General features: G+C 40.3%; 1 protein-coding gene across 1 annotated transcript; it reads left to right on the forward strand.

Moving 5' to 3' along the window:
- Positions 1–1012: 1012 nt before the first annotated feature.
- LOC143392905 (olfactory receptor 4B1-like) lies at positions 1013–12259 on the forward strand. The gene is made up of 3 exons (XM_076847239.2): positions 1013–1037; positions 7445–7705; positions 11233–12259. Exon 3 carries the CDS (start codon positions 11257–11259, stop codon positions 12196–12198), a length of 942 nt encoding a protein of 313 aa, XP_076703354.2. The 5' UTR covers positions 1013–1037; positions 7445–7705; positions 11233–11256; the 3' UTR covers positions 12199–12259.
- The last annotated feature ends 1280 nt before the right edge of the window (positions 12260–13539 follow it).

The following is a 13539-nucleotide window of genomic DNA, read 5'->3' on the forward strand; positions in this document are numbered from 1 at the left end:
GGGTGGGGTTATCTTACCTTTCCTTGTAACCCCGCCCCTCTTGATCTTTATTGGATGAAAATTTCTAAAGAATGAGAGTCCCCCCAATTAAAGACCACTCCCGAACGTGCTCTCTCTCTCTCTCTCTCTCTCTCTCTCTCTCTCTCTCTCACCAGCCAGCCTCTCGTGACATTCCTCATTCTCCCATTTGGGAAACTTGAGGCCAAGGGCAGAGGAGTCATCCTGGGGCTTGAGTTACAGGTAAGTTGTGTGTCTGTGTTTTATTTGATGTGGGAGACCAACCTTGTACGTGACTGAGTCACTTCCTGCCTGGGTGATTGAGGCTTCAGGCAGATGCTGCTAGATGCCCCACCCTTCTTGGGTTCCTGCCTACCTCTCTGCAGCCCAATGGGTGGAGCTACACTCACCTGTTCCTTTGTAATATTACCCCCTGCCCTGTTTGGGATAGAATGTTCCATGGAAACACCTTTTGTGTGTCCTCTTATCTTACTATGCCCTTGGATGTGGCCTTCCTAGGTGTCAGTCAACCTGCTGACAGTGGATATCATGAAGCTAGACTCAACCCCCTGAAACCTGACCGAGGAGTTCCAAAGAATAATGAAATACATAGAACCACAGAGCCAGGGATCCAAGAGAACTCCCAACAGGAAAGACAATGACAAAAGGAATGTGGTCCTACCTGCTGAAAATTGAAGTACAGGACAAGTCCCCAGGTGGCCTCAGTGTACCCAGCTCTTCTCACTCTCTTGCTATAGTTCTCAAGAAACGCTGTAAAATGGGGTCAAGAATACATCATCCTGAGGCAAAGAGGAAAGGTCCTGAATAGCCTGGGCTCAGCAACATCTCTCCTGGACACTCGTTTTATAGGGCTTAGCCCAGAGGATCAAGTAGCTCCAAGGTGCCAGCCCCAGCGTGCTTTAGCTGTTCATCAGCCATAGTGTGACTTGGGTGCAGATGAGATTCCATCCACCCGGGACAGTTTTCCTGAGCCTTGGAGGACTGGCTCATTGTGAATCCCAGGCTGCTGTTGTCTCTTGGTGTGTATCTATGAGTAGTGAAGTTGTTTTGTTTAACTCATTGTGGGAGTGTTCTCTCTCACCCGGGTTCATGCAAGGGGGCTGATACCCGTGCCCAGCATTGCTGAAATGTTGGTATTGACATAGTACATGGTGAATCTGATTCACCCAAAGGCAATGAGAAAAGGGACAAAGGCATCCAGGGAAGAATGCACATTATATAAAAAATAGGAAACAGATCAGAGCAGGCTTCTCATCAGAAATTATACAAGTTAGAAGATAAAGGAGCCATGGCTTTAAAGTATTGGGAACCGTCCACTCTCCATGGCCCAGCTAACTTCTAGTTTTATACCATTGTAAAAGTTTTTTTTTTTTTTAAATAAAGCCTAATGATGATATTTTGGGCAAAATTCAAAAATTTTTTGGAGTATTTGCACAAAAATTTCCACACTATATGAAATATTAAAGTTCTTCAGGAAGAAAGAATGTAACACCTGATAAAAATCTGGATGTACACAAAGAAATGGAGAGCTCCCAAATGGTTAAAATAAAGGTGAACATAGAGGAATACTTTTTGGAAAAGTTGCTCTTAAAGATAATTGATTATCTAAGGCAAAAGTAGTAGGCAATATATTGCAGAATTTAGCTAATGTAAAAGTGAGCGATAGGAGCACAGCACAAATGTGGGGCAGGGCATTAGAACTTGGCTGCTGCATGGTTCTGACACGGATGTGGGGAGGTATAAAATATTTAATGATAGATTTGAACAATCAAAGATACATACTATGTTTCCGAAAGAAACTACTAAAATGTTTTTTTTTTTTAAAGAGGTATAAATAATAAACCAATGGTGAGGTACAAAGTACAATTAATCCAAAGTTAAGCAGGAAATAAGGAAAAAAGAAATGAAAGCCAGACAGAACAAATGGAACACAGGATTAAGATTGGATTGAAATCAAACCAACCAATAATTGTACTAAATGTCAATAGTCTAAACATACAGATTTGAAATTCAAATTGTATAAAGTAGCAAGCCCAAGTTTATTCTGCTCACAAGAAACCCATTTTATTTTTTTGAATTTTTAAAATTTTAATGACTTTTTTATTTGTTTATTTATTTATTTTTTTAATGTGGTTCTCAAGATGGAATCCAGTGCCTCACATGTGCTAGGCAAGTACTCTATCACTGAGCCAAAACCCCAGGCCAGAAACCAACTTTATTTATTTCTTCCATGCTTTTTATTGGTCCATTATAGTTGTCCATAATGGTGTATAATGGGATTCATTGATATAATTGTGTGTGCACACAATATAATAATATAATGTCGCCAATATCATTCCCAGTATTTCTGCTTTCTCTCTTCTCCTCTCTCCTCTTGGTCCTGTTACTCTACTGATCTCTTTAGAGATCCATGAGATTCTACCCACCACCTTTCTTTTCCCTTTTCCTCCCTAGCTTCTACACGTGAGAGAAAACATGACAATTGCCCTTCTGAGTTTGGCTTATTTCACTTAAACACAATATTCTCAAGTTCTGTCCATTAAGAAAACCACTTTAAATATAAATACATACATATGTTAAGAGTAAAATTATAAAAAAAGATTATACCACAGAAGCACAAATCAGAAGAGAGTTGGAGCAGTTATGCTGGTATCAGGAAAAGTAGACTTTGGTACAAGGGATATTACCAGAGGTAATGAGGGACATTGCATAATGATGACTGGTCCAACTCTCCAAGAAAACATGATAATACTAAATGCTTATGCACCTGACAAAAGAGTCAGAAAATGCATGACTAAATGTATAGAGCTGATGGTTCTTTTACCAAAGTTTTCCCAATCAACTTCTGATTGTGTTTTAAGTCAGCTTTTTCACTGCTGTGACCAAAAGAACTGATGAGAACAAGGTAGAGGAGGAAAGGTCTATTTGGGGTTCACAGTTTCAGAGATCTCAGTCCATAAATGGCTGGTTCCATTGCTCTGTGCTGGAGATGAGGCAGAAAATCAGGGCAGAAGGGCACGAAGGATAAAAGCATCTCAGGACATGACAATCAGGAAGCATTTCTCACTAGGGACAAAGCATAAATCCCAAAGGCACATCCCCAGTGACCCACCTCCTCCAGCCACACCCTATCTACCTACTGTTACCACCAAATCCCTACCAGTGAACTAACAAACTGATTAGGTTAAAGCTCTCATAATCCAAACATTTCACCTCTGAACATTCTAGTATTGTCTCACACATGAGCTTTTGGGGAACACCTAATATCGAAACCATAACAGATTGGATGAACTTCATCATGTGGTAGATTCCTCAGAAGGGTGCTTATGTGCAGCATTTTTTGTATTGTTATGCATTAAAAAAAAAGGAATGAAATACTTTACCAATGTGAAGTCTTAAAAGGTAGAATTAATAATTAAAAATAAACTCAACACAAGCAAAACTATTGTGCTATAGTTTCGGTTATCAGAGAAAATCTTAGCTGGTTAAAAGATTTTGTTTTGTATTTTCTTAATTTCCTTAAAAGTGCTGCTACACTGTTGCTTTGCTTTGTATACTGTTTTTAAAAAATCAGTTGCACTAGAATTCTCTTACTTCTGTAAGTTATTTTATTATTCTCCTGAGAGTGCTTGGGGATTTTTTCCTTTATTTTAAATCTATAATAGTTTTACTAGAATACGTCTTAATGTTGTTTTTTTTAAATATATATATTTTTAGTTTATATATAGTTTATATATAGTTTAAAAAATATATTTTTTAGTTTATATGGGGTGCTGAGAATTGAACCCAGTGCCTCACAGGTGCAAGGCAAGCACTCTCCTGTTGAGTTACAACTCCAGCCCCTGTTGTTTGTTTTTGTTACTTTTTTTCTGACATCCAGTGGATCCTTTCACTGTGTAGATTCAGATATTTTAAAATATATATATATATATATATATATATATATATATATTTTATGTGTAGATGTATACAATACCTTTGTTTAATTTATTTTTATTTTTATGTGGTGCTGAGGATCAAACCTGGTGCCTCTGAATAGATTCAGATATTTTTAAAATTTCTGGAACATATTTTGGATTGCAGTTTTAATATTGGCTCCATTTCATTGGCCTGGTTTTCTTTTTTTCAGGACATCAATTATATAGATGCCAGACAGTCTCAGTTTAGTCATTTCTATCTTTTTCTTATTTGACATTTTTTACTTCTTTTACATTTCATTTTACTTTGATTATTTGGTTTACTTTCATTCTTTTTATTATATTTTAATTTAAATATTCTCCCTTTGGTATTTTAATCTTCATTATCCATATGGTTTCTTTTTTATTCTATTTTTTCCTCTCACTTCATTCATCCTGATTATTAAAATCTATTTCTGTCTTATTTTTTTTTTGTATTTCTAATTCAAAGTTTTAATTTTATCTATAAATTTGTGTTTGTGTATGTGTAATTCAGTTGTGATTATGGTGTTACACAGTTCTTCAGCTTTGTGTTTGTGTTTTTAGGAAGAATTTACATCATTTTCATCAACTGATGTGCTGTTGTTCACATTTTCAGAATTTTTTCATAGGACATTTGTTTGGAGGAATTTTTTTCTATACTTATGGGTGTGGTTTTAATTCAATTTATTTAATTCTTTGAAAGCTTGATACAGATCCTGTTCCTCATCTTTGTACTATATGGGACAAAAGTTGTCCCATATGGCATCTGCAACTCTTCTTCAAGAATTGGCCTCTATTTTTCAATGTATAATTAAAATTAGAGTAGTTGGCACCCAGTTGGCACCTGGTTGACAGAAAAAAGAGGGAAAGGAGGAGAGGAAAGAGGAGCAGGTGTGTTTCTGGGCATACCAACTAGGTTTGAACCCTTTAATATTTTTAAAAAGTTCCACCCAGTGACTTGCTTACATTTCTTCAGCCAGACTTGGGTCATAAGATCGTGTCTAGCTGCAAGGGAGTCTGAGAGTGTGACTGTTTTATTCTGAGGACTAGAAAGGAGTAAAGGTAACAGAGGACGGGGCAGTAACTGCCATAGAAGAAGAGATATCTTTATCCAATTGGTTGCAAGAAAGAAATATTATTAGTTCTTTTGGATGCTGCTGAACTTGCTCTTTTTTTTAAAAAAAATATCTTTTAGTTATAGACGGATGCAATATCTTTATTTTGTTTATTCATTTTTATGTGGTGCTGAGGATAGAACCCAGTGCCTCACACGTGCGAGGCAAGCGCTCTGCCACTGAGCCACAACCCCAGCCCGAATTTACTCTTAATTAAGTGTCCCTTCCCCTATAAAATTCAGTACAAACCACCTCACATTAAACTGAGTAATAATTCAACCAAGTTTCACCCTGGAGACAAGAAATTCCACATAATTAAAAATCCTAATGCACATTCATGGAACACCTACTATACATCAAGTATCATGTTGGATAAATATTTCAACCCAGGTCATTTTGATTTCTCATTTTAACAACATTGAAGGTATATATTATTATCCCCATTTAATAGATGAGAAAGCAGAGGCTTCCAGCTGTTCACTAAATTTTCTCAAGTTACTAAATGGTAGAGACAATCTGTAGCTGTCTTTTCCCTGAAGCATACTTTCCATTATGATATTTTTTTCTCTTGAACTAAACATTTTTTTGAAGAACATTTTTAGACTAGACATTATCTCTTCCTATTGTGCATTGTTATTAATTGGTTCCAAAAGTCCCCTTTCCTCATGGGGACAAAAGCTGTCCCATATGGCATCTGCAATACTTCTCCAAGAATTGGTCTCTATTCTTCAATGTGTAATTAAAGGTAGAGTAGTTGGCACCCAGTTGGCACCCAGTTGGCAGTCTATACTCCCAGACCAGCCCTCTTTTTTCTTCTCCCTTTGGTCTCATCTTCCCATGGTGACATAGAAACTCAATAGCATAAAATCTCTCCCAATGTCCCTTCTCATGAGCATGCTCACGGATGCTTTGAAACTGAATTAATTGAAGCACATTTTGAAAATTTTTCTATCTCAATTGCTTGGCCAAGTTTCACACTGGAGACAAGAAATTCCAAGAGGAATTTGGTTTCCTGATCCACAAAGTGAGCCCAATTTATTTGAAAGTGTTCAAGGATCTCAGTATTGGAAAACAATCCTTGATCTTCTAGTGAGTGAGTGAGTGGGCTTCCTTCCTATTCAAATGTCCACTTCATGCATTTAATTATAAATTTGTTGTTGCCTTGTAAGATGGAATGTAACTTCATTAATATTAGCATTAAAGACTCAATTGTTATGCAGTGATGTTCTGAAATAATGAATTTTAAACCATTTAAAGAAGGCAAACTGCTGTTACTGAATGAACACATGACTGTATAAGCAAAATATCTGGTGACTGATTCCTTTTTTTCAAGGTTTGATGTGCAGAATCCCTCCTAAGCATGCTAGAGAAGGATCACCATAGATAGCACTGAAGCTCGGCTAGGCGGTCACAGGGCTCACATACTGGACTAGTGGGAGGTCACAGGAGGAAATTCCAGGGGATTTAGAGTCTGGAGAGATTCAATTCAGTTCAGAAAATTATGCACCTTTATTATATCAAAGTAGTAAGGATTTCAAAGGACACACTGATGGATTCTGCAAGAGATTTTGATAAATGGAAGCCAAAAAGCAAGGAGAAAATCTTACTATTTACCAGTTATTGGGTTTTATACTTCTCTGGATTAAAAAAGTTTTTTTTTTTTTCTTTTAAATATGGTATGATTTTGAAAGTAAGATATAAAAGGATCTTCTTTTACATTTCTGGGCAAATGGCTTATACAATTAGATTCTTCAACAATGCAAATTGGCTACTTCCAAAATAGGGAACATTTACTGAGTACAGATATTGTTCTAACTGTTTTACTTCCATCATTGAATTCTCACAGAAATCCCAGAGGATAAAGACTGTAAGTAACATCACTTTGTATCAAGAAACCGAGTCTCATAGACTGTGCTTAACTTGCCTAAGATCTTGTAAGTGGGAAGTGGACCCACTGAGAATGGGTTTTCTAAACAAAACAAAAACAAAAACAATCCCCAGAGTCTAAAAACAATTGGTTGGCTGCTCCCTTTAGTTGTTTTTCTATTTTTAAATAATTGATCCAAAGATTGGCCATGGGACTGATTTCCTAAATCCTTCCTTTTGTGATTTGTCTACGTCACCATAAGCTGTTCATTTTATGAAAGGAATTTAGGACTTAGGGAATTTTGTTACCAAAAAAAGTAAGATTTATTTGTTGATTGGTGATAACAACCACAAAATAAAAACCTGGGAACAGCATTTATTTGTATGTTAGAATCCTGATCAATAACTAGCTGTGTGACTTTGAGAAGTCTGTTAAACTCTCTGTTCATTAGTCGTATCGTCTGGGAACTAAAGAGATTAGATTAACGGTCTACATATTCCTTTCAGCTCTAAAATGTCTTTGACTTCACTTGGTGCCTTGGCTCAGATGAAGTGGTTTAGTCCCCTGGGCGTCTTCAGTGCAGATCCTGGAACCGGCTGGAGGAGTCTTGCTCAGTCTTGTTCCAGCCACAGCCCTTCGGTATCCTCAGGCCTGGCCATCCATCTGGGTGATGAGGCCTTGCACAGAGGGAGGCTGTTATTCAGAACCTAAGGAGCGGAAACTCCATGTTCAACTCTGTTCTGAGATGGAATATTTACCCAAGGAAGGTAAGTAATGCCCGACCACGAGGTTTCTCAGGTGCAATGAGTGGGTAAGAGGCTTCAAATCGCTGTGTGATCTGGGGTGAGTCACTTTTTGTCCCTTAGGCTCAGTTGCCGACTGTAAAAATAAAAGTTCTGGACAGAAAGTTCCTCCTTGGTGTCCTCTTTCTGGGGTTCCATGCAGGACCACGTGGGGAGGAGGCCTACCTGCTTGGAATGCACGGCAGTGGGTCTTTCAGACTCACTTATGACTTTGTCCATTTATGTTAGTGAATAACGTTTGACCTAGTTAGTGTCTCCCCAACATTTCTCTACCTAGGCTTTATATGTAATCCATGGCTCACCTTGTACTTCATGATCCTAGGTTGAGGGTTTTTACCTGGGGAAGCTCTGGAGGGAAGAGGAGGTAACTTGCTATCAACTGTCTTTCTCCTTGGCAAGGGAGATGAGAAAGTAGAAATGCAATGAACACCAGGAAGTCTGAGCTAATGATAGCTACTATTTATGGAGAGATTCCTATTAGTTAGACAAGGCCGTTAAGTGCTTTATATATTTCATCTCAGACCTAATTCTTGCAACAACGGCATCAAATATGAATTGTTTCCTTATTTTAAAGAATCCCGTTCACCAGGATGTGAAATGTGGTTGGCAGAGTTGAAAAGGCAGCCAGCTGCTCCACTCCCCCCTGGGGCCACGTTAGACCAGTCCCGAGGAAAGGGCAAGGTATTCCGCTAGGTACTTGCTTTGTTTTCCTCAGTCCTTCAGCGATCCAGCAACTTAGAACTCTGCCCTCCACTAAAAGACAGGTCACTTACTTACCTGTCGAAGTCATCCGCTCTGGACTCTCACAATGACCCCAGGGAACCATAGGATGTATTGTATCAAGCCCCTCTAATGCATTCACTGGAATTCTCATCACCTGGTCCATTATGGCAACCTAGTTTACATGAATACTCGGAAATGACATGTGTGTTTGTAAGAGTTTTGGCCTTTCAAGAGAGAAGTGGAAGGGGCAGGTAAAGTACTGGAGAGGATTCCAAAAGCCAGGTGGAGGAAATTGGAGCTGAGTGCCAGGCAACAGGGAGACAGAGAGCATTGCTGAGCGATGTGAGCAGAGGAGACTCAGGGAGACTTTCTAACTTCAGTATAAAGAGCAGATTGCGGGCGAACACCGTGGACAACTGGGGACAGATGGAGCATGTGATGATCTGCAGTCATCGTCACACGGGCTCCTGTCCTGCTGGGAGATGGCTGCAGGAAGACAGACACAGGGACTGGTGGGATCATTGGATGTGGCACTGTGTAAATATAGAGGGGGAGGTGGGCATGAGGTGGAGGTGACCTTGGGGCTGCTGGTGGGAGGGCCTGAGAGAACAAGGTGCTGCTATGAGACCCAGTGCAGGAGGGGTTCTATCTGGTCACCTCTGCTGGGAGGAGCAACAGATTCCATGGCTTAGTCTGCCAGCTGCAGCTGGGTCCCCTGTCCCAGTGCTGACCATGGGCTGGAGGAAGGAAGGCAGATCCCTGAATCTCACACTGTTTTGAAGAACCCATAGAGCTTCCTGGTCTCTGATGACCAGAGAAGGTGGAACTGAAACATTACCAATAACTTGGAGGGTTCACAATGCTTGTACTAGTCCCAGGGAGGGACTAATAAGTGGATTTGGGAAAGCTTTGCATTGGCCATGGGTCTTGGTGCCATTTTCTAAGGCACTGGAGTGGCTCACCCCTGTGTCCTGTATCTGAGGTGTGGTGGTTCCTTCCTTTTCTTCTAGATAGCCTGGGTCTGGCCTGGGCTCACTCACTCACCAGGTATGTTTCTTTGGGCAAGATGTACACCTGTGTGAGTCTCACTATTCCCCACTGGTCAATTAGCTACCTCAAAGGGATAAGGAGGAATGAAGTGCGGAGGTGGTGGGGAAGTGCTTACAGTACAGTGCACAGTAGACCCTGGGCCCTAGTGGTCGTCTGTGGGTGATGGGGTGACAATGAAAATGGTGACCATCAGGCACACAGATGTCCTAGTTTCCTTCAGGCCACCAGACTGCATTGCAGCCTTCTGGGGCTATTCTGATGCTTTGCTATTTCCATTCCTCTGGTACAGTAGGCAAGCACCATCTTGCCCCCTGTCTCCCATGAAGTTGTTCTTCCTGGTCCCCTTCTATTTTTTAAAATTTATTTTTATTTAAAAAATTATTTTTGTAGTTGTAGATGGACTGCGTGCCTTTATTTTATTTGTTCATTTTTTTGCAGTACTAAGGATTGAACTCAGTGCCTCACACGTGCTAGGCAAGTGCTCTACCACTGAGCTCCAGCTCCAGCTCCCTGGGTCCCCTGTTCTTACCTGAGCAACCCTTGTGTCTTCTCTAGCTCTAGCCAGAAACCATATTGAGGGTTCTCTCAGCAGATTTTCACCTCGTATTAATCTTCATATTTCACTATGATATAGTATACCCCAAATTTCTGTATATATATTAAGATGGAAGCATATGGAAGAAGGAAAATTCAGGACAGTAAGAGATAATTCAAAGTAATTTTAAAAGCAGAAAAAATCTTGAGAATTTCTTTCCCTCAGCTCATAAATGTGCTCTTTAATCACATGGAGTTGCAAGTTTCCTGAAGGTGGAGCCATCTTCCATTGTCTTCTCCTAAGTCCTGAGTTGCTTATCACAATCTTTTTTTAAAAATATTTTTATTAGTTATAGATGAACACAATATCTTTATTTTATTCAGTTATTTTTTATGTGGTGCTGAGAATTGAACCCAGTGCCTCACATGGGCTCTACCACTGAGCCACAACCCCAGCCCTTAACACTGTCTTTGGTTCAGAGAATTATATAAAAGAAATCCTGAGAGACTGAAATAGAGAGAGGGGGTGGGAGGAGGAAGGAAAAAAAAGGGGGATGCATTCCATAAAAATAGAAGAAAGATCAGTGGAGTAGGTGAAGGAGATTGAGGGGGAGGGAGAAGAAATGGGATACGGGAAGAAAAGTGGAATTAATCTGACCTAACTTTCCTATGTACACATATATCACAGTGAATATATCACAGTGAATCTCACCATCATATATATCCACAAGACACTAATTAAGAAAATAAACAATAAGTAACTAGCAGAAAGATCAGTAGAATAGAGAGAAGGGAACTGGGGGAGAGAAGAGAGGGACTGGATTAAAACAAATTATATTCCATGCTTCTATAATCATGTCAAAATGAGTCCTAATGTTATGTATAAAGAAAAATAACCAATAAAAAAATAAAGAAAAAAATCCTAACCTGCTGCTGATAAGAGTTTGCCAGTGATGGGCAAATTTGGAACAAAAATAATGAAGTAGTGAATGACCAAATGTTATGTCGGAACTGTGGTTTGATAGTGAGCTATATTCTGATCTACTTCCAGCCGTCCACTTAGCTCTCAGGTGGCAAAATTTAAAATATGTTTAAAAATTCCTGAATGTGGGGTGGGCCAAAACCATAGAGTCGGATAGAATTCAGAGGTTTATGTCCTTATGACTGTATATCCTTTGTTATAGGAGTCTGAGATCCATCTTTTCTAAATGGAAATCAGAGCAAGTACAAACAACGTGACTGAGTTAATCATTACTGGCCTTTTCCGGGATCCAGAGGTGCAGAGAGTGTGCTTTGTGTTGTTTCTCCCCGTGTACCTGGCCACTGTGGTGGGCAATGGCCTCATTGTTGTGACGGTCAGTGTCAGTAAGAGTCTGCGCTCCCCCATGTACTTCTTCCTTGGCTCCCTGTCCCTGGTGGAGATCTGCTACTCCTCTACTGTGGTCCCTAAATTCATCACTGACTTACTTGCCAAGGTCAAAACCATCTCCCTGAGGGGCTGTCTGGCCCAGATCTTCTTCTTCCACTTCTTTGTGGTCACTGAGATCCTCCTGCTTGTGGTGATGGCTTATGACCGCTACGTGGCCATCTGCAAGCCTCTTCATTACATGAACATTATGAGTCGTCAACTGTGTCACATGCTGGTGGCTGGTTCCTGGCTGGGGGGCTTCATTCACTCCATAATTCAGGTTCTCAACACCATTAATCTGCCCTTCTGTGGTCCCAATGTGATGGACCACTACTTCTGTGACCTCCGTCCCTTATTCAAGCTAGCCTGCAAGGACACCTTTGTAGAGGGGATCATTGTGTTGGCCAACAGTGGATTAATCTCTATCTTCTCCGTAACCATCTTGGTGTCGTCCTATGCCATCATCCTGTTCAACCTGAGGAAACGCTCTGCAGAGGGGAGGCGCAAAGCCCTGTCCACCTGTGCCTCTCACATCATGGTCGTCATCTTGTTTTTTGGACCTGCCATCTTCATCTACATGAGGCCCTCGTCCACCTTCACTGGGGACAAACTGGTGGCTGTGGTCTACACGGTCATCACCCCCATGCTGAACCCCATCATCTACACACTCAGAAACGCAGAGGTAAAAACTGCCATGAGGAAGCTGTGGGGCCAAAAGGAGAACCCAGGGATGGGAACATGATAGAAAGTTGTACGTCTGATTATTGTGTGTTTGAAATGGATTTTCAGTGGGATATTTTAGTATGGCAGCAACAAATAAAGGACTTCGTGTTACTTCTGCTGTGGTTCTCCTTGGTAACCACGACACCCTGGTGTAATATTTGAGGGATAGAGGTGAGGAATTCTCCCTGAATCTTATCAGATGCATGATATCCAATAGTATGAAGATTTGGGGAATTGGAAGGCTCAAACCAAGTGCAAATGCAAAATGGCGGATTTTGACACGTTTTATAAGTTAAAACCACTTCCTTGCTTTCTTTCTGCTTCCCTCTGTAGTAATCTTACATATTTATGGGGCACAGTGTGATATTTCAATACATGTATGAAATGTGTAATGATCACATCAGGAAAATTAGCATAGCTATCACCTGATGCATTTATCATGTCTTTGTACCGGGAATATTAAATGTCCTCTCCACTAGCTAGTATAAAGTATTCGTTAATTATTTTCACCCATGGTGGTCCCCCTTGTGCTATCCTAATGTTCTATCTACTTGCATCCCTGTACAGAGGACATTTTGGAAATGTTTTGTAGGTTGAAATCACTTCACCTTCCTTCCCCGTAATATCATCCCTTCCTTTTTCCTCCCTCCCTTCCTTCTTTCCTTTTCCCTTCTTTGTTCAACATTGCTCATGATATTGACTTGTATTTTAAGGAAAGGAAACCAAGCAGAGGAATTATCAGGGAATTTGAAGACGAGAACAGCAATCTGTTTTTCTCTTACAATGTGAAAAAGAGTTTCTTTGAACTTTCTATTCTTCTAGCGGGCTCTTGGCATCTAGTACCATAGACTGTGTGATCATAGTCATCAGAAAAGTCCCTGAAGCATTTTTTCTTCTTTTGACATGTTGGCACAAAAGATAGCATTGGGCCCTTTCACAGTGTCCAATATTGTGGAGTGGCCCCTGTTGACTTGGAATCACACACAGTTGTGGGGAGTTTGCACTCACTCCATCCACTTTTCCTTGAGGATCAGTTGAAATCATATAGGCAATTGCCAAGCAGAGTGTTGGAGCATCCTGGGGGTGTTATAGGTCTTGAAGATTTCCCCCTTTCTCCTGAAGGTACCAATTCAGTATGCAGGTGAGTAGATGTAAGTGCTCCAGGAAATTTTTCGAATTTCCCTGGAGTAGTCCCCATTGATCATGTCTATGGGTAGCCACCATTAACCCCAGAGAAAATGCTACTGCTTCTGCCTGGAATCCATTGCCTTCCTTTTCTAAATGCAAAAATCCTGCACGATTTTAAAACCTAGGTTAAAATTTCCCCACTTATAAGGCCTTGTTTGACCTCCATCTTTCT

This window comes from Callospermophilus lateralis, chromosome 2 (genome assembly GCF_048772815.1).
Source record: "Callospermophilus lateralis isolate mCalLat2 chromosome 2, mCalLat2.hap1, whole genome shotgun sequence".
NCBI classification, from domain to species: Eukaryota; Metazoa; Chordata; class Mammalia; order Rodentia; family Sciuridae; genus Callospermophilus; species Callospermophilus lateralis.